Raw genomic sequence first — 21,940 nt, 5'->3', positions numbered from 1 at the left:
TGGCTTGGGACTCTCCCAGATGTCCCTGCCTCTGCCTATACTTTCCCACACATCTGAAATAAACATTCTCTTCTACCGTACCTAGGAACAGTCATGTTACTGTCCTTTTTTATTTCTTTTTTTATTCAGTTTTTCTTTTGCCTGTACCCTGATGGTTTTCTCCTGCTGCTATTCTCTGAACTTCTCTCTGAGGAAGGGACTTTTACATTTTGGATTTGGCTTCTACAGCCTTCCTAGAAGCCTTGTCTTTCTTATTTTTTCAGCTATTTTACAAAAGCAAAAGAAGAATTATGAATTATGAAAAACAAAAACTCCATGCTTTATTCAATAGGCTAATAGTAAGGACACTGAAGATATTTGGCTGGTTTTCTGGAGTGTTCCTATCAGAATTGGAATGGGCTGAATTTTCCCCTCGTTTTGTTAAAAAGTAGTCAAATTCCTAACCCCACTTCTTTTGCTCCAGAGCTTTTGCTCCCTCTCTAACCTCTGTAGGAAAACTGTTCCCCAAAGATGTCTCTGCTACATTCACCAGTTCCTCTCTTCCATCAGAAGGCTTTACCTCTTCCACACCCACAATTGCTATTGTCGGGATCATCACTAACTTCTCCCTTGCTAAAAAGTGGCAGTCAATTGTAAGACTTTGTTTTGGTTTATTACTAAGGTGGCCAAATCCTAGTTTTCTCAGAAGTTTGTGGAGGTTCTTTGCCAAGACAAGATACAGCAGTCCTTCAAAATTCCTGCTTCACAAAAAAGTTTCAGGTACATTAGGCCTGTAGGCTGAAGATGGATGCCCTAATGTTGCAGAGGAACTTTGGGCGACTGTCCAGGAAGCCAGCTATTTTTTTTTTGTCATTTCTATAGTTTTGGAAGTTGTATGCTCTGCACTGATGTTGGATGTCCTTCTGTATATGTGTTGCTCTTATTGGTTAATGAATAAAGCTGCTTTGGCCTAAGGAAGGGCAGAATATATCCAGGCTGGAAAAAGAGATATATAGAGAGAGTAGGCAGAGTCAAGGAGATGCCATGTAGCTGCCAAATTTTGAAGGACTGTCCTATCTTGTCTTGACAAAGTGTGGCAGTTGCTTTCCTTTGTATCCTTCTTGTCCATTTTGGATGTTCTGTTGTCAGCAGTCGAGGCAAGGGCAGTTTCTTTGTCTAGTGGCTAACTGCCACAATGAAAGTTAAGTCTATGTGGAGGTTCTTTGATGGCCATCATCCTTTTTTGAAGTATTTTGGTGCTGCCAGGAGCAGACATATCTCACTGTTATGAAAAGCTTTATGTCATTAAAACATCTTAAATGCTATATTCTGTATGCCTCTGGAGTGTCTAAAGATCACCTATCTATCTAAATATACTTGTTTAACCTTGAAAACATGCCTAACATGACTATCAGTTTGATTGTTATAGATAACTACTAACCTACATTTCTTGATTACCCTAAATAGTTTTCAAAGACTAGAACTTTGTATTTTTAAATGAGCTGCATAAGTATAATACCTTAAACAAGAGTAGAAATAAGAGTATATTATAACAAAAATAACCTTAAATTTGTATCAATATACTCTATCCCCTTTTTATTTTCCAAAAAAGATCCAACTTCCCTTGCTTAGTTTTTTTTCCTCCTTACCATAACCTGTAACATTTTGCAACCAGTTACCCTACACCACGACAAATATCCATAACCCACAGAATGACCAAGTCTCCCCCTCCCCCCCAACTCTCAGGAATGTGAGCATCATTTTCTCTAGACTGCTTGCTGCTGTCTGGAGGCAATGACATCTTTAGGGGACTCAGAAAATTGGGATAATGATCAAGTCCTGGGAGAGCTAGCTGTATTATTCTTTGTTTAGTCTCTGTGTGCTGGGAAAGTGTAGAACTTACCTGAAGCCCTGGCTGGAATAGTCTGTTAGTCTGGACCATCTCAGGTAGTAGCTTTGAAGTTTTTCTGCATGTGGTTTTGGAGGAAACTGTAACAGAGACATTCTGAGATGCTGGATCACTTGGGCTACTTATCTTGTCTTTATTCATGTCTAGTCTTTTGTTCTGAAAATGTACAAACTTTTAAAGATAGCATACATATCTGCGTTAACACAGTATGGAATGTACGGTGTGTACAAGTCAGCTAAAGGTGCTTTTTTTGTTCTATGTTTGAACAGGTAAAAGATGTCTTTAAATTTTATAAGTCTGTTTAGACTGTGTAGCCCAACCTTTATCCATGCCATATGAAAGGGTGGCATGTAATAAGTCATGAGGACTTTGTAGCCCACAGATTTATCATGTCTCCTCCAGTCTCAGAGCTGTACTCATGTAGAGGGATCAGCATATATGTCACCTTTCTTGTAGCTTTTCTCTTTGTGTCTGTTGCCAAGATTCACAGGAGGTCTCCTCCAATCAAGTCTTGTCTTTATTAACTTTGAACAAATCCACAGGAAACAAAAAGCAAAACTTCTCCCCCAATACAATGTATCTTTTGACTTTTATTCTGAACTTAAGACATGTTAAAATGATATCGATTGGTTTAATTTATTAATTCTCATAGTCTAGTGTCTTTCAGCAGCTATTGTATTTTTAGTTTTTAAAACATTTAGAGTCATCAAAGCACCATACAAGTTCTAGACACCATGTGTATTTCCCATCTTTATCTGGATTTTTTCTTTTATATTACTTTACTCTCTCTTTAAAGACTTTATTATTTAAAGTCTACATTTTATTTCTTTATTTTTTATGACTGTCCATACCTATCTTCTTTCTTCAGCATGAGTACCATATCTCTTTAGAGGTTGTCTCAGTCTTTGCCTGAACTTTCCACATCTGCAGCCTTCTAAGATTCTGTGAACCAGACCTTAAGCTGCTAAACTTCCACCACACAGGTCCGTTTAGCATATGGTGCGCTGGTGAATGGTTTTGTTCCCTCAGTTCTATAAGAGCCTAGTCTCACATTGATGGGTACCAACCTAGGGCCAAATTACTCATCTCTGGGAAGTTGATGAGTCTCTTACTACCAAGTATCACACTGCCCACTGCTCATGAGCTCTATTCACGTGCTCAGTAGGAGGGTCTCTTCAAGAGCTGCACCTCTGTATACCCCAAGCACCGAGCCTACCCAAGAGACCATGGGCCTCAGAAAGCTTTCTCAGGCCTTATGTGTATATTGTGTGGTTAGTCATTGGGCACCATTTATATCAGTACTTCATTATGGTACCACCAGCCCACAAATAATGACACAGAGTCTTATTAATATGAAAGCTTGGCCTTAGCTTAGGCTTTTCCCCAACTAGCTCTAATAACTCAACCTGCTTCTATTAATCTATGCTTGGTAGATTATATGTGGCTTGGTTATCTTTACTCTGTATGTTATGTCTGACCTCATCAGTGTCTCCCTGGCATATCCTGCACACCCAGATTCCTTCTTCTCTTCCTTTCTCTCCCCAGAAATCCTACCTATCCTCTTCTGTTCAGCTTTTTATTACACCAATTCAATCACAGCAACAGATCTTCACACAGTGTACAGATATTCTGCAGCAAGTCTGGTCTACAGAGAGAGTTACAGAATACCCAGGGCTACACACGGAGAAACCCTGTCTCAAAAAAGAAAAAGAAGCAAGGATGCATGTAGTTGTTTTTGCAGCATGCATATAGTTGAGAAATCTAAAACCTAAGTGCAACCAGCTGGTGAGAAACAGAATCAATATTAAAAATCTAAGCATGTTTACATCTTTTCCAGTTTACAATGCACTCTTTCCCATTGTATCACAGTTTCTCCCAAAATTGCCATTCAAAGGGTTTACTATTGCTTAAAGACAGAGCTTTCATTTCTCTGGGTTTCTGTACAACATCTTATGGTCAGAAAGGTAGAACATAAGACCAGACTATTCTCTTTTACTTTCAAAAGAATCTAGATTGTGTATAGTTTATGGAGTGAAATTTATTTTCTTTATTTTTATGGTAAGTTCACAGTTTCAGATATGTTTAACAAGAGCTAGTTCCAGGACAGGCTCCAAAACCACAGAGAAACCCTGTCTCGAAAAACCAAAAAAAAAAAAAAAAGTCATAAGGGGAAACAGATTATCACGGTTATTAGGTCTGTTTTGTTGTTGTTACATAAACAAGCTTTTCAATGGCTCTTCTCAATCTTTGCTTTTTAGCAATCTCACAGAGTAGCTGAGAATAAAGTTTCAATGAACTAATACTATTCTGTGTAATTTTATAAAAAGACCATTTATTACATGTACTTTTTCCAAATTTAGAAGACTGAATTTAACACCTCCTACATAATTGTTGGGATAAAATATTGCCAAATCGCAGGCTGCTAAGTTTACAAGCCATGCTGATTTAGTAAGTGCTGTTTCCTGTTTTCAGTTTTTGTGAATGTAGTGCTTTTCAAGGTTCTGATACTGGAAATAGTTTTATTTACAAAATAAAATAATCAAATTTCCTAGCAGTGTTTTATTAATGTTTATTTATGTGATTACTTCTTCTCCTTGAAAATCAAGTCTAAACTGTGTTTTCATTTCCTACAAGTAACAGTTTTGCTTGTTTGTTTGTTTGTTTTTGTTTTTTTTTTTTTTTGGTTTTTCGAGGCAGGGTTTCTCTGTGGTTTTGGAGCCTGTCCTGGAACTAGCTCTTGTAGACCAGGCTGGTCTCGAACTCACAGAGATCCGCCTGCCTCTGCCTCCCGAGTGCTGGGATTAAAGGCGTGCCTATTGCTTTAAAATCATCTAGGGTCTGGAAATAATAGTTATGTTATTCCTGTATTGCTTGTAAATATAGCAATTTTCTGAAGATAAAACTTTATTAAAGTGAAAAATGGGCTCCCTTCTCATTGATGCTGATAATATTACAGGATGTCTTTCAATTGGAAAAGAATTACTAGAAAATTACATGCTACTCTTAGAGCATGTCCCAAAATCTTAAGGAAAATTTGTATCACTTGAGACTGGAATATTGATGATGCTATTAGTGTTGGAAGGGTATAAAATACAATTTTCTATTTGTGTCTTTATTTAGAGGCTTTCTTGATTATAACTAATTATAGATCATCATTAAGCTTGATATATATTACATTTTGTGTTTTGAAAGAGAAGTTAGAAAGGGTACCGATATTGCATCAGAAGGGAATTACCACATTGGTGTAGAGAGCTAAGAACAACTCTTTAACCATGCTTACTGAGTACATTACAAAGGAAGTGATCTTGTTTTAGTCCAGATAGTTGGGCATTAAGAGAAGCTTAGAACAGGAACTAAGTTGCTATGGAGGGTCCTAGGAAAACAATCAGGATGTGTAGTAATGAGGGCCAGGCTACTTGGGGTTTCTGTCCTGCCTGGTTCCTCAGCTGCTTAGTCCCAAAGAAAATCATATTACTTATAAACTGATTGGCCCACTAGTTCAGGCTTCTTATTAACTCTTATAATGTATACCAGCCCATTATTCTTATCTATGTTAGCCACATGGCTCAGTTCCTTTTTCAGCTGGGTAGATCACATCCTGCCTTTTGGTGGTCTGGGGCAGGACTTGGAGGAATGGGCTTTCTCCTTTCCAAAATTCTCCTGTTCTCATTGCCCCCTCTACTTCCTGTCTGGTTTTCCCGCCTATAATTCCTGCCTGGCCAATCAGCGTTTATTTAAGACATGATTGACAGAATACAGACAATTCTGCACTTTCCAGACTAGAACTGTCCTTGTAGGACAGGTCAGGACAGCACTGTTCTTATCCCTACTGTCACTGTGGCCTTGATGAACACCCTGTGAATGTTGGTCAAAGGGACTTACAGGAGAGTGTGTGCCTACCTGTGTTGCTGTGATCAGGGGCCTTGATTGTGGAAGACTGCACACAGTTTGAGAATCAACTTTAGTATGACAGGGAGTTGGATCTCTAATAGGGTGGAGGAGAGGATACTTGGTGTCATGGTTGGCCCTAGTGGTGTGGAGTTAATCTCTAATTCTGAGTGTTGACAGGTGGGGTATCCAGAGGTAATGCATTATCACAGGTGTTTATTTGTTATCTGTCTGTTTTCACTGCTCAGTTGCAAGGGTTTTATGAGCTATGTACTTGAAACCAAGGTAGAGACTAAGTATTTTCTCCTTATATCACAGCATAGCAGGTTGTATCCATAAAGCATGAACTTCTAATCCTCACACCTACCTTCCAAGACTGGGATTTCAGAGTTTCGTGACTCCACTATGTCTGGTTTAACTTTTGCATTTTCTGTTCCATTAAGCAGTTATCTCCTAGTCTGTCCTCAGTGTGTCTATTTTGAGTCAAATGAGCTTACCAAAATCAAAGTTCATTGCAAAGATGACTTTGGGATTGGATGATGCAGTACCATAGCATCTTATATTCTTGGCCTTGTTCGTCTGTTTCCCTGTGATTTTGGCCTGACTGTGTTATCAACCATTTGATGTGTTTAATATTTAAGCCTTATTTTGAGTGAAAATGTTTGCTGCTGTCTCAGGATTTTATTGCAGTTAAGAAACACTATGACCATGGCAACTTTTATAAAGGAAAACATTTAATTGAGGCTGACTTACAGTCGGAGGTTTATTAGTCCATTATTGTCATTGTGGCATGCAGGCAGGCATGGTGCTGGAGAAGGAGCTGAGAGCTCTACATCTTGATTCACAGGCAGCAGAAGCGACTGTGTCCCATATGGGTGTAGCTTAAGCATAGCCCTCAAAGCACACCCACACAGTGACACACTTCCTGCTAGTGCCACTCCCTATGGGGGCCATTCTTCTTCCAAACCATCACATACCTATACTTTAAACAAAGGATTACTATCTGGAACATACCAGAGCTGCAAAAGTTAAACTCTTCAAACACAAAACTTCCTAAAGAAACAGGACAGTTCTCAAAAAAGGGGGGGGAGGGTGGAGTGGGGAGAAAGAAATACAGACAGACAGACAATATGGTTAGTCAGTGTCTTAGCTAGGAATTCTGTTGTTGCAATGAAACACCATGATCAAAAAACAAAGGGTATATTTGGCTTACACTTCCACATCACTGTTCATCATCAAAGGAGTTCAGGACAGGAACTCAAACAGGGCAAGAACTTAAAGACAGGAGCTGGTGCAGAGGCCACAGAGGGCTGTTGCTTACTGACTTGCTCTTCATTTCTTGTTCAGCCTTTTTTCTTGTATAATTCAGGACCAGCAGCCCAGGGACCACCTACATTGGACCGGGCCCTCCCCCATCAATTACTAATTAAGAAAATACCTTAAAGGCCTGCTTGCAGCCTGATCTCATGGAGACATTTTCCTAATTGAGGACTCCATCCTTTCAGATGACTTTAGCTTGTGTCAAGTTGACATAAAACAGTATTTTAAAAAGTTTTCAATGTTCTTAGCCATCAAGGGCTTGTACATTAAAACTACTTTGAAACTCCCTAACTGTAATTAGAAGGTCTAACATCACAAGAGCAAATGACAACAGATGCTATAATTAACAATAGATAATAAAAGTGTGAAACATATACATAGTGGAATTTTACTGTGCTGTAAAGAAAAATGAAATGATAAAATTTGCTGAAAAAAATGGATGGATTAGAAAAGTAAGGTGACACATATTCAGAAAGACAAATACCTTCTATTCTCTTTCATATATGGATTATATAGATCCTAGTTCTGTGTGAATGTGGCGGGGAGAAGGGGGTCCTGGTTATGCAAGCATTTCTATCACAAATAATATTAGGAAGGAGGAGAGAGGGTAAGGTAGGTGGACTAAAAGCGGTCATGAGGCTGCTATGGTTGGGGGAAGAGTGTAAAGCAGGCAGGGATAAGAGTGAAAAGAGGAGACAATTAAAATTCAAACAATTTTGGTTTGAAAATACAAATGAAACCTAATACTTTGTTTTGGAATAAATAAATGTCTGAATTTTACCTGGGTTCTGTAGTTATCAGAACATTGATTTGAATAATGCCGACTGCCATCATTGCTGTTGGAAACTTCTCTCCCCATTCTTGCCTACTCTTCAGTGGTAGGAGGTGCACCTTCTGGAAAGGTACAATTCTGACACTGTCCTGAAGATGTCCCTTAGTCAAAAACTCTCTCATCTCCTATGGTCTTCCGGTAAGCTCTGACCTGTTTTTCATTGCCTATGCCTGGGACTGCGTCAGCCAAAGCGAAGTCTCCCAAGGCAGAGGTCCTTTCCATTCACTTTCCTATCCTTGGTGGCCCTAACTCCTTGCACTCTTCACAGCAGAATCTCAAGGAGCACTTGGCTTTTTGACTACTCTGCACCATGCTATCATTTTTCTCTATTTTTCCTTTTTCTTCTCAGGCTCAGTGACGATGTTAGGTTGTTTACCCCTGTAAACCCAAGACCAGCATGTGAAGCGACTTGGCCTGTGGCAGTTTTGAACCAGTGGTTTATCTAACCTATGGTCAGAAAGCCAGCTGTCACGCGCCCGCCCCCCCCATCCCTGGGATAGCTCTCTTCTATCCTGCAGATAACGTGGAGTTTTGAATGGAGGTACGCCTTAGCGTTCTCAGATGCTCTATCTTGATCTTACTCCTGCTCTGCCTGCCTGGCAGTTCTGTTTATAACTCTGATGGCAGTCTTACTGCATTTGTGGTTCCTCTGTGCCCGGGATGTTGCTTTTCTCCACTCTTCTGTGTCTCCAAAGGCTGACTTGTCTTCATTCCTTGGGTGTCGGTCAGTGTCGCCCATATTACAAAGCCCTTCTGCCAAAGTGAGAATTCTTTTTATGCCCTTGTCTTTCTACCCCATCTTAACTGTTGCTGTATAATTTGATCATTACCGTGTGTGCTTCTTCCAGGAGAAAGTGAGACTCTTAGGGCAGGAATCCTTTCTTTGTCTTAAATATCCACATGACTGGTGCAGTATCTGTGTTGTAGTGAGGTGGCAAATAAGTATGTTTTGATGGATAATCACATCTTTGGGTTGGTAGCCTTAACATAGATTATATTTTCTCTAAGCCACAAACCCTTGAAAAATTAGGCTTTAATAATAAAAAAAAGGAATCACGTTTTATGTGTTAACTGTTAGACAAAACAATGAATTGTTGATTTTCTTTAGGCAATATTTTACTAAGCATTAGGTGGCAGTAGTGTGTTAGACTTGACTTTACCTTTGGATTTTTTTTCTTTAAGCTTTCATAATATTAATGTGATATAAAAGTATAAAGGACATCTTTGTAGTTCTATCATACATAACGTTTTGTAACATAATCTTATCTGAAGCAAGTAAATTTCATAGAAATGAAGAAAGCAAGAAACGCCATGTTAATTGGTGAGGATCCCTCTCTAATCTGTACTCATGCTGATTAGAGAATCACTCCTACAGAGTCTTAGCAGCTCTTCTCCCTGCTGTTTGATGGCTGCCTTGTGAGAACTCTGGTTGCAATAATGAAGCCAGACGTGATCTCGGACGGTATGTCCTAAGAAGCTCCAAGTGCTCTGCTTGTTCTCATGGGTCTCTGTCCATATTATGGTCACCTGTCTAGTGTACTGAGTTTCATTTTAAGTGCATTTCTCTCATTGAGTGGAAAGGATTAAGTGTGGTCACAAGCATGCAAGTCGTATGTGTGTTTAATTCCACAAGTTTGAATATATGTGTATTAAAATGACAGTGCTTATTATGCATATTTCATTTTCATGATAGCTTCTGAAGGCCTGTAAATAATCAGAATCTGATTATAATCTGATTTAAATAGTCAGAAATTATATTTAAGGACACTGTACATTTTAGCTCCTCAAAAACATTTCTGCAAAGAAATAAAAAGGTGTTTAGCACTGATTCTGACAAGAAAGGCGGAATTTGCTCGCCACATTTCTCTCTCAAGGGTGAAGCACCTGGGGGAATTAAGCCAGTGTGCTCATTTCACTAATATGGCAGAATGGTGAGTTAACAGAAGAACAGGAGAGCGCTGATAGAGCACCCACCTAATTGGTACCAGATGCCTTGGTGGCCACCACGAGCTGCAGGTCGCTATAGGAGAGCCGCACTGGGATGTCACCACTCTTAACCCTCTTTACTTCTCAGGGTGGCTTTATCTTGGTGGCAGTTGTTCAAGTCCTTAATTTACAAAACCTGAAATAAAAATCTTTCCTGAATCCCGAGAACAGGTGGAGCCAGCAGTGCTCTGGTGATGGTCATTGGAGGAGACTGGAGGCCAGGGTTTTCTTTAGACTGTAAATGTGGCTGTTCAAAGTGTAGTGCAGAGGTTAAGCCCTTCTACTTCTGAGTTTCCCTTTGTTGTGAATTTAATTCCCCCAACCCCACCTCATCATGCTTCTTTTAAAAAACATCCATACCACGAATGTTGTGAGCTTTACTCTTAAGCCCCTGCCCTCTTTTCTCCTGTCATGCCTGTTTCCTCTTTCCATCCTCTTACCCAGCTCTCCTTTTCTTTATAAGCCTTCTCTTCCCCTTCCTCTGTCTTCTGTTCCTGCTTGTCCTACCCCCACTTCCTCTTAATCTCTCTTTTCTTTTCTCTTCCTCTTTTGCTCCTTGTTAGAGCGACAGTAACCAATCTCAAAAAGAGGCTCTGATTAGGCCCTCAATTTAGCTATTCATGTTGTCCTGATGTACTGTAAAAGTCCTGCCATCTGTCAAGTAGACCAAGTAATGTCTTAAACATTCCTGCTGTTAATATGGCTTTATTGGAGGCTGGTGCAGCAGAGGTTCTAGCAGCCAAGGGAATATAGATATATATCTGTGTTCATCTTATCTGTCAGCATGGTAAAGTCATCACACTGGAGCCTCATGCTAAGGCTCATTCTGTGGGCCCTGGGAGATTGATAGATGTTAGATTCTATTAGAAGTAAAATCAAAATGCTATTCTTAATAATCCTGTACAAATCACAAGTCTTCTTTTTGGTTAATTAGTATATGCGTGCTTGCTAGTGTGTGTGTGTGTGTGTGTGTGTGTGTGTGTGAGAGAGAGAGAGAGAGAGAGAGAGAGAGAGAGAGAGAGAGAGAGAGATTTTCCTGTCCTGGGGAGGGCGCGGACATGATGATAACACTACATAGGAATGAGAAAGACTACCGATGAGCAGAGGGTTTCCTTTAGATATGACGAAGATGTTCTGAAGCTAATAGTGACCATGTGCAGCTCTTTTCAACATCTTAGAACACAGTGAATTGGACTACTTAAAAGGTTAAGTGAATTATATCTCAATAAACTAGGCCCACACTCTAAGGCTTAGTGTTAGCACAAAACAAGGAATAGGAGTTTATAGCCAGGCCTGGTGGTATGCTCCTATAATCCCAGCATTTAGAAGGCAGAAGCAAGAGGATTAGGAATTCAAAGCATGCTTGAACTACATGATAGCCTGTCTCAAGAATAAAAAATAAAAATCAAAGCAAATTTATACCTGATTTTTATAGTGCTACTTTTAATCTTTATTATTATTACTGTGTGCTCATCTTGTTTTGAAACAGTATGTTGCCCTATCATATAACCTTGTCTTAAATTCATGATCCTCCCATCACAGATCTTGGTAGCTGGGATCGTAGCCATCACACCTATCAACTTTAATTATTTCTCCTAAGTGCATAAATGATAATAAGCTGGACCCTGCCCTGGAGGATTACTTGTAATCTAGCCACTTGATCACAAAGCGGTATTTCAAGTTTTTACTCATTTCAGTAACACCACTTGATATTTTCTCAATCAGCTTTTGCAAGTGAAAACATAAAGTCCTGTTTAAAATGTGTATTAATTATATTACTAAATACACTTAATTCATTATCTTTCAAAAATGTGTTGAAAATGTATCTACTTTGGGGAGGTTGAGATGAGAACAATGTATTTAGGAGAAAGGGGTTTTCTTCCTTGTCTTTTTTGTTTTACTAGATCAACTTAGGATTTTTTTTTTAATGCTAAGTTTTTGAGTGTATAGTTGTGATTCTGTGTGTTGTGATTATCCAAGAACAGCTCTACTCCTCTGACTAGTCTGTAAACATGTGATGGTAGTAGTCACTACCAGTCATGGCAGAATAAGGGTAGTCCTTAACAGTCACAGCAGAATGACGGAGATGTGTAGAAGAAAAAGTGCTGATTGTACCTCAAGAACAGACAAAACAATTCCATACCCATTTCCGGCTCTCCCATCGACCTCCCAGCTTTAACTCTCCTCTAGGACTGTCATGGAAGTGTGTTGCATTGCAGAATGGCAGAAGGAGGCCCTAACCTCCTCATCTGTCTCTCACTGTCTTCACACTCCTGGTAACCTTAAAGACCCTGTGAGGAGACTCCTCAGATGCATGGCCTTCATCCTTTGGCCATATTTAATCCTTATTGTTGTATTTTTAAAATTTCGCTTTGTTTTGTGGGGTGACAAGCGTAGTTGACAACATGTAAGTGAGGTCTGGGAGATAAGCAGGGTTCTCACCTTTTTCAAACATGGGAGGAAGTGAGGCCTTAAAAACTAGCACAGTCCCCCACCCCCAGCAGGTGATCAGAACTATAGGCAGGTGTACTCTAAGGCTATGGCCTCTTGGTCTGGAAGGTGTTTGGGAGTTACTTCAAGGAAGACTACAGGAGACAGAGTAAGAGAGGCACAGTGGATGAAAGGGGGTGTTAGGGCCTAACATGGCTATCTAGACTTTGAAGAGTAAGAGCCAAGATGTTTGGTTGTTTGGCTTTAACTTATAGTGCCAAGCTATAATTTGGGTTTTTTCTCTTTCTCTTGTTTTTGGAAAAAAGAGATTAGGGCTATAATGAGTACAAGGGTTTTAAATTTTATTTAACTAAAGATTTATTATAAAATTGCTGAAGATTAAAATTAAAATTACTGTATTTATATAATTTTCTGGTCACTCCTAACGCTATGCTAATGTTTTAGTAAGGTGAAGGTGAAGCGGTTCTTTATGAGAATGACTGTTGGGAAGCAATTGTGATTGACAGACCAGAGTTCTAGTTACTCATGCAAAGTGCCTTCCTCCTTCTCTCGGCCTTGCTTTTTTCTTTCAAAGGGATGAGCTTTTACTATCTTCAGTGATAAATACCTCAAAAATATTGTGATAATTAGACCCACTAAATAAAAGAACTCTAAAAATGTCAAAATAAGCCCAGTTAGCTCCACTCATTTAAAGTTTCCTAGTGGTAGTATATATTCTAATGCGCTCACAACGAGTATATAGTGTGATATAATGAGTTGCTATATCAGAAATTATTGGCAAAAAAGAAAAATAGAAATCCAGGTGTCACCTATGCTAGATAGTTTTATATCAACTTGACACAAGCTAAAGTCATCGAAGAGGAGGGAACCTCAATTAAGAAAACACTTCTATAAGGCTGAGCTATAAGGCATTTTCTTTATTATTGATTAATAGGGGAGGCCCCTTTCCACTGTGGGTGGTACCATCCTTGGGCTGGTGGTCCTGGGTTCTATAAGAAAGTAGGCTAAGCAAGTCACGTGGAGCAAGCCAGTAAGCAGCACCCATCCTTAGCCTCCTCACCAGCTCTTGCCTCTAGTTTCTTGCCCTGCTTCAGTGCCTGTCCTGACTTCCTTTGGTGATGAATGATAATATAGAAATGTAAGCCAAATAAATCTTGACCTCCCCAACTTACTTTGGTCATGATGTTTCATCATAGCAATAGTTACCCTAACTAGCTAGTACATCATCCAACTGTTTTTCCTCCAGGAGGAATACAGTATATGATTGATATGATGAGTACAGTGTGGCCAAAGTCCAATCTGACCACTGTTGAGTCCCATGATGTGGCCACTGGGTGAAGTAGTGTCTCTTATCATGCCTTTTCATATTCTCAGCTACTTGGACATCCACTGTTGTTTTATTAAATGCATTATTAAAATTATTGTTTTATTAGAATATCTTTAAATTCCTAGAATTTTTTTAATTCTTTTTTTTATTGAGAAAAGAAAAAAAAAACAAGTTTCCACCTCCTCCCAGCCTCCCATTTCCCTCCTCCTCCTCCCACCCTTCCCCTAGAATTTTATACTATATTTTATTATACCTCATTGTTTCTTGTGCAGTTGAAAATGTTTATCCCAGTAGATACTATTGCAATATTGAGTAGCTGCAGCACATGGTGCTTTATGCTTTCCTTCTTTAACACCAGTCAGAAAATTAACAGGTTAAAACACCATCAGCAGAATATAGTGGAGTTTAATAGCATCTTCAACAGTGAAGTGAGTTGGTATAAACAATATAATAAAGAGGTTGGCTTTTATAATTGACAAGCAAAAAGTTTCAAATATCAAAAACTTCCTACCTTGCAATCATGATGTGATTTTCATTGTGGCAATCTAAGCTAACATAGTTGGGGGGGGCACTCGTTTATGGTCTTTTTAAAAAATACATGCATTCTTGGCAGGATGTGATTGTTACAAAACTTTAATGACTTTAATGACCCACGGTAAGGCTCACAGGGATAGCAAAGCCCCCTCTGCTCCCAGTGCAAATGTTGACAGTGTGCAGAAAATGCCCACTGTCCTGTCTTCCTCTGGGTGTCTACAGCCTGAAGACTCCCCCACTTACAGACACTGCTTCTGAGAGTAGCCAGACCATCTTCCTGATCCCGCTGATACCCTACCTCCTTGTTATCTAGTGTAATGACCCCCTCATTGTTCAGTTGTATGTAATAAAGCCCGCCTCCCTGGTTTACTCAATATACTAAACACTCTGAACTTCCCAGCTGCTGCGGTTCTCCATCATGACTGTTTAGATATTCACTGAAGCTGTGTTTTCCATGTGGATATCTACTCATTTAAGAGCCATTCAATGCATAAAAACAGCTATAGTTTGGATCTGGAATGTTTCTTGGAGGCACACGTGTTGATGCCTAGGTGCCAGGTTGTGCTCTTGGGTAAAGGTAGAACCTTTAGGAGGTCGTACTTATTTGAAAACTTAGTGCATGCCCTTGAAGGGAATATTGGAACACTGACCATTGCCTTTTGGCCACCAAAAGCCTCACTTGCCACATGCTCAAACTGTGGTATAATCTGCTACTGCAGGCCCAAAGCAATAGGTGCAGCTCATCATGGACTGTAATCTCCAAAACTGAGAGCCAAAACAAACCTTCCTTCTGTATAAGCTGATTTATCTCAAATGCTTGTTACAGTAACAGAATGCTGACTGAAATACTCGCCTTTCCTCACTGCATTGCACACCTTTGCAGAGTCAGTTGACCGTATGTGTGATTATTTCTAGATGCTTTGTTCTGTTCGCTAATCTCTTGTATCATAGTATGAGTTCAGGACTACAATCCTAGTTTCTATAGTGATTGTCTTCTTTACTGTGCAGAAGCTTTATTTCCTGGAATCCCATTCGCTAGTTCTTGGGATTATTGTTATTTTTTAATAGACTGTATCATTTACTGGCTTCTGTAGAATCATGTTGAATTCTAGTAGTACAAGCTTCAGAAGAGAGGCTCCCCATTTCAGAAATAATCGGAAAATACCAAGATAGAAGAAGATTGGATCTCATTTTGACTATTGTTGAACTCATAATAAAGGTTAATTGTACCTTTCAGTTTGGAGCAGCCAGGAGTTAGTTCTGTTTTTGTAGAATTCTCTTCATCACATTGGTGCGTGATGAGGTCAATCAAATAGGCTTCCTGTAATGTCTGTTAGAAATTACCTGGCTTTTCATCTGCACTGCTCTTCCTCTAAAAGCTTCCAGTGGCATCTCGAGGGCATTATTTAATACTTAAAACATGCTGATATTAAATGTTTCCACACGTAAACTTTTAAAAATTTCTTCTTGGTTTTTAAAGTGGGGTCTTACTATCTAGTCCAGTCTAGTTTTGAATTCACCATGGATTTCAAGGTGGCCTTGGTCGTCCTCTGTAGACCAGGCTGCCCTGGAACTCAACAGAGATCTGCCTGCCTTTGCCTACCAAGTGCTTGGATTAAAGGCTTACACCACGAGGGCCAGCAAGACTTTCTTTCCCACAGTAGTTAGAGCAGTTAGCTTAGGTATCTGACTGCTAATAACTGATGAATTTGGCATGAAGAGAAAAGTTGGCTAAAGCAGAAACTTAGTTCTCCTTGTTTGCCCTTGTTTCCCTTAGTTGCTCCTTGTTTACTAGTTCTTCTGTTTAATAACCAAATAGCAGAATCCCTTTGGCTTTACTGATAAGGATCAGCAGCAGTGTGGGCAAGGTTACCATGACAACACATCCATTATTAAAGTCACAGTTTAAAAATATTAAACTTACATACCTCCTGAATTCAATGGGAATTAAAGCTATCTAGCCTCATGTTAGCATGATTTGCTATGCAAATCGAGTGAAAAGTGAGGGTACTTGTAAGATCTTCTGCCCTTTTAGTGTTAGGAAGTCAGAGAAAGAATCTGTTAGTGCCATTACTTGGTGAGCTGTCTACATCCGTATGTCATGAAATATAGGCATGACTGTTTTATTGAAATGAGTTGAAAAAGAAAACAAGACAATTACTAGGTTTATCTTTGAAATTCAAATGTATTCTATAGTATATTTGATAAAACTTAATAATTACTGCTTGAAAGATTTTAAGTAGTGCTGTCTAATGGTTTCTTATTTACTTGGGAATGAAAAAGTTACGTCTGAGCATCTGCATTGTCACCTGCATATTATTTTAAGTGAAATGTCCTAAATTTAATCTTTGTTCATTGTTTGCTGAGAGCTTGTTAAATATCAGAGACAAGAGAACTAAAGAGAAAAGGAGGGGAAAGTAGGGTAGGTGAGGTTCCCAGTAACCCACATCGCAGTTAGCATTTCCCAGTTATGACTTGGGCAGAACTTTCTGGTTTTGACAAAATACTACATATATTAAAAACCTTACTAAAAATTTCTTAGAGTCAGAAACTTCATATGAGAAAGATATTTAATGAATTTATATTGAAATGTTTTATCAAGTTCTTTAAAAATGTGGCCTAGAAACTATGAAAACTTCAGGGCTGAGAAGAATATGAAAAATCTTGTGTTTCTATAGTTAGATGTGTTTTAAGTTATAGTTGTATAATTTCATAATAAAAGCATCCTTGTCCATTTTGAACTTTTATCTACACTGAAATCCACTATATAAGGAAGTGTTCATCTGTGTAGTTTGTGTTCCTCCTTTGTCAGGTCCTGCTGCTCTGCACGTACCAATTTGTTTGTGTGAGTCACCTTCTGTAGGTAAATTATCTATGAGACCAGTGATTCCGTGAGCAGATTATCTGGAGAATGCTGTCTTTGCACGCTGGGACAGATCATGTCACTGGTGGATCTGCAGCTACTGCAGTGGTCTAATTTACCTGGCAGTTGTCTCATTGCCTGGCATCTCACTTTCCATCTTCTCATTATCTTCTTAACTAAAGCTCAGGTCTATGACTGTTTTCTTTGTTTGTTTGTCTTAAACCTACCCCAGTCAACTCTACTAACTGCCCTTATTTTTGATTGGCAGTATCATCCAGATAAACAAAGTGCAGATGCGCCAGCAGGAACCATGGAGGAATGTATGCAGAAGTTCATTGAAATTGATCAAGCATGGAAAATTCTAGGGAATGAAGAAACCAAAAAAATGTATGACCTGCAGCGGCATGGTAGGTACTTGTGGTGCAGAGACAAAGCCATGGACAGCTCTTGGAAGCACAGTGTGCAAGCCACACCTGCGGAGCATTTCCCAGCATTCGCATCAAGTTATTGCCGTCACTGCTCCTCGCCCCATCGCTGTTTTTAATTCCGTCCTGTTCTTAGTAGTGATCATTGTGTCTGTTGAGAAGTTAACATCTTCTAAAGTGTAGGTGCTTTCTATAAACTACTAAAAATGGCCAATTTATACCCCAAATTAATATGCATTATATACTTAGAGCTACTTGTTACTAGACTTATATATGTATGTATTACAGTCTTAAGTGCGGTATTTGGAAGATGATTTCCTGTAGCCGTGATCATCTGTGGGAAGCTGTTACTCAGGTTGGCTCCTAGTTACTCGCTGCCTGTGCCCTTTGTTTTAAGGTAGGTTTAGTGATGAGTTACTCTTTATGAGACTGCTGTCAATGGTGCCTTACGAATGAACATTGCTTAAATAATTTTAAAGGTCATTTCTTTTTGCCTTTTGAAAATAGCTCCTTACAACAGTGACAAGCTGTTGGGAGAAAGAAGGGAGAATGTAGGTCAGGTTTGTCACACATGAACTGACTTACACGAAGTGATAGGCTGTCTTTCAGCACTGGCCTTGGGACAGGAGTCCCTTGGCCTCATATCTAGACTTTAAGTAAGCACCATACATGCTAATGTGGTGAGCCGATCATCGGGTACAGCCTGTGGGACAAACACTGAGTTGCCTCTCCCAATAGCACACCAGGCTCAGCACCGAGATGTGCTGATAGGAGCTCATGGTCCTTAGCTGATTAACAGATCCCCTCCCATGCTAACACCGGCACACTCTCCACCTCACCAAATGAATTTTAAGGCTTCTGCTAAGATTGTGACAGGTTGATTTGAGAAGCAAGTCTTTTTTTCTAAATGTAACATTATAGGATACAGCCAGTGTTTGTAGAAATCCGTAGTATCAGAGGCAGCAGTACCACTGAAAATATATATTTCTTTTTCAGTTTGTCATACCGTTGTGGTATTTGACTTTTCTCATTTCTGTTTTTGAGACAAGGTCTTTCTTTGTAGCCTAGGCTGCTCTCATACTCGCCATATGTCCAGGCTGGACTTAGACTTGCAGCGATTCTCCGGACTGCTCTCTGAGCAGTGGGACTACAGGCACTGCCACCATGCTAGCTCTAGCCTTGTTTGTAATACTGTTTACTTTTATTACTAATCCTATCTGGGCACTCTCTACTTTTAAAAGACCAGTGTTATGATTTTTTTGTTTTTGTTTTTTACTATTAGGTCCTGGTGAATTTTCCTTTTCAAGGGATTTGCTTTGGTTTTCAAATGTGACTTACATATCTGGTCTTCTATTTAATATATATTTCTTGAATAAAATTTTATTTCTGGTAGAAAGAATGTAGAGGTACCTTCATTCGAAAACAAACTCTGTCCATAGGTTCATCCTTATAAACAGGCTTCTCCTGGTAAGTTCCTGACTGTGTGGAAGCGAGCACATTTAAATATAACATAATACTGAGTGTGAGCTGTCCAGCCTCATAAAATCACAGAGCTCTGTTGGTGTGAGTTCTCTAATGTTATTTCTATGTTTTTATCAGTCCTTACTAATATGGGATACAGTTTGCTTAAGAAGAATTTACACAAAACCGTACCCTAAGGACTATAGGACAGGGACTGGAGGGATGACTCAGGAGTTGAGAGCATTGCCTGCTCTTCCAAAGGACTTGGGTTCAATTCCCAGCACCCATATAGCAGCTCATAACTATCTATGACTCCAGTCCCTTGGATCCAATGGTCACTTCTGGCCTCTGTGGGCAGGAGCCAGGCATGCATGTGGTGCGCGCGCGCACACACACACACACACACACACACACACACACACACACAGAGGCAAAATTTCCTATGTATGAAATAAAGCGTGTAGGACATGTTTGTGTAGTGTCTGCAGTTTTGCCACGTGAGCCTGTATACCATAAAGATTACGTGAGTGAAGCTGGCTGAAGATCTACTTTCCAAAGGGTAAGAGAAGAGCAAAAATTATGCAGTATGGCCTTTTTCTGTGGCATGCAGTAGGGTAAACTCAAAAATGGAAAGAAGTAGGAAAGTGATTTAAAATGAGCTCAGAATTGCATGAGGGGAGATTTAAAAGACATAACTGTAAATACTTGGTAGAGCCTAAGAAGTTCCTAGGATTATGCAGATTATGCATTTTTTTGAGCTTTGAGTGTGCAGTTTTAAGCTTTTAATAACTTAGTTTTTATAGCCTACAGTATCATAGGGGGATTTTATAGGTAATTAATAAGATCACAATAAAGTTGAAAAAATTATGATTCAGATTAAATAGTCCTGAATTTATATGTCTGTTTGCTTTGCTATTTCTTCAGGTAAGTGATTACTAAATGTAGCTGTTTTAAGACAGTAGACATACAGCTTTTAATGACGTCTGAGTACCTCAGATGTAACACAAGTATGTTCTTCAGAGGTTCTGGACGTAAATGCTGTATTCCAATTTTAAATGGCCACTGGTCTGCTGTTGAGAGCTCTCATATCTAAGTGTGCTGGCTATATTTAAACCTTTTATTCCAGAACTGCCTTTCAAAACTCTTGTGATAAACCTAGTTTGAACATTGACACTAATTTCTTTTTACTCATGAATAAATGAAATGGACTCAAATATCTAACAGGATTTAGATTTGATATAAGGAAAACCTTTGAGGGTACTAATTTGATCATTATAGGATAGTAAAAGGGAGAATTGTTAAAACCAGGTCAGAGCACTCAGTTTTTCTGGGTCACCCCTGGGGACATGGAAATAGCTGTGATAGTACAGAGCTCTGTACTGTGGCGATGGCTATTGTAAACTTCCTTTTTGCAATGTTAAGAGTATTTATTGCCTACCTGCCATTGACTTGCAGCGTATGTTTAAGCTGTCCTTGCTCCGTTGACTGATGATCAATGCTCTTCCATAACTCTGAGCTCAGAGTGGTACTCTATTTTAAGAAGAATCTCATCAGTATTGCGACAGCCATAGATGTATCCAGAAGCTAATTTAAAGGACCCTTGGCATCCATATTGTTTACTTCTCAAAGGAAACTACCGAATGGGTTATTTCTAATGAAGAAAATGTGATAGTAGGGAAGAGAGCCTTAAGTAAAACATATTTCCCTCCTTTCCGTGTCTTTGTTCTTGGCATTTGAAAGTGATGGTAACTAGTAAAATTGACCAATTAGTTCCAGCCATAAAGATGGCTCTAAAGCTGCTTGCAGAATCCCCTGGAAAGATCCAAGAGCAGACTTTGCACATTTGGAGAAAGAACTCTTTCAAGATGTGTAAAATCTTCACATAAACAATGCTATCAAAAAGATTTTGGTGTCTTTATAAGTCTTATTGGGGGAGTTTTCTCATGTATTAAACACACCAGAATAAACAACAAGTATTTCGTGGGAATAAAAGAGCTTTGTCATGTTCTGTCACACATATCTCAGTGTCTCAGTGGCTCTATAGATGGCACAACTAGGAGTTATTTCTCTGTTTTCTGAAGAGGAGCAGACTTACAAATGCAGTTGATCAGATGAAGTAATACTTAAAAAAAAAAGTGAGTTGTGTTTGGAATCCCTGTTGATACCATATTGTTGGGTCCAGGGGGGTCTAATAAACCAGAAGCAAACTTTATTCTGGAAACCAGATTCCAAGAAAACCAGAAGCTTTTAACCAAAACTTAAAAATTAAAACAAAACAAAGCAAAAACCCACCGCAGGGCATGGAAGCTTATCAGCTAGCTGAGACTATAGCCAGAGATGGTGTTTGTTAGGCTGTGGCAAAAGGCCGGTTTCTGAACCCATCTTTTTATAGTAGGGGCACCAAGCATTAGGTCTGAACAAAGGAATTTTTACAATCTCAAGGTAAAACTCACATACAGATTGCCTTATTTTCCAATCTCCATTAACGGAGTTTTTCAGTTAAATTAGTAATCTATTGTCTTCCTTGGTACTTCCAGGCAGTGTTTACTGAAGCCCTGTGTCTCCCCTTTGATGCTGCCAGTCTCACATAGCAGGGAAAATGCATAACCCAGAGTTTATATATCTATTTCCTAAAAGTTGATTCAGCGCATATCCGTAGGCTAGCTCTCAGTTTGCAGAGAGATGCTTTGGCCTTGTAATAGAGCTATGGGTTGTACAGCGGAGTAACCCACTGTTAATAGTTAATCCTCAAGCTGCGAGACAGCTGCTGACAGTCTGCTCTCATTCTCCTAGACGTACAACTTTATATTTCTTTATTTTTAACATTCTTATTTTTGGAATCTACATTTTTATATTTTTATTCTTGGACCCTTCAGTATTAGAGTACATCTTGTTCTGTCAGTATGGGTAACTGTTTTGGTAATGGTGTACCTTCAGTATTAGAGTACATCTTCAGTATTAGAGT

The 21,940-nt window shown here is 39.2% G+C and overlaps 1 protein-coding gene across 2 annotated transcripts in view; it reads left to right on the top strand.

Annotated features, from left to right (window-relative positions):
• The window catches only part of Dnajc24 (DnaJ heat shock protein family (Hsp40) member C24), a 38,198-nt gene that overhangs the window by 3,913 nt on the left and 12,345 nt on the right, over positions 1-21,940 (top strand). For both annotated transcript variants that reach the window (XM_005364035.3, XM_026787873.1), the window contains exon 3: positions 17,358-17,496. In XM_005364035.3, coding sequence (XP_005364092.1) covers positions 17,358-17,496 — 139 coding nt within the window. The remainder of the gene's footprint in view (positions 1-17,357; positions 17,497-21,940) is intronic.

Source organism: Microtus ochrogaster (assembly GCF_000317375.1).
Source record: "Microtus ochrogaster isolate Prairie Vole_2 chromosome 14 unlocalized genomic scaffold, MicOch1.0 chr14_random_1, whole genome shotgun sequence".
Classification (NCBI taxonomy): domain Eukaryota; kingdom Metazoa; phylum Chordata; class Mammalia; order Rodentia; family Cricetidae; genus Microtus; species Microtus ochrogaster.
The sequence above is the reverse complement of the archived record's forward strand: the minus strand, read 5'-3'. Positions and strand labels throughout refer to the sequence as shown.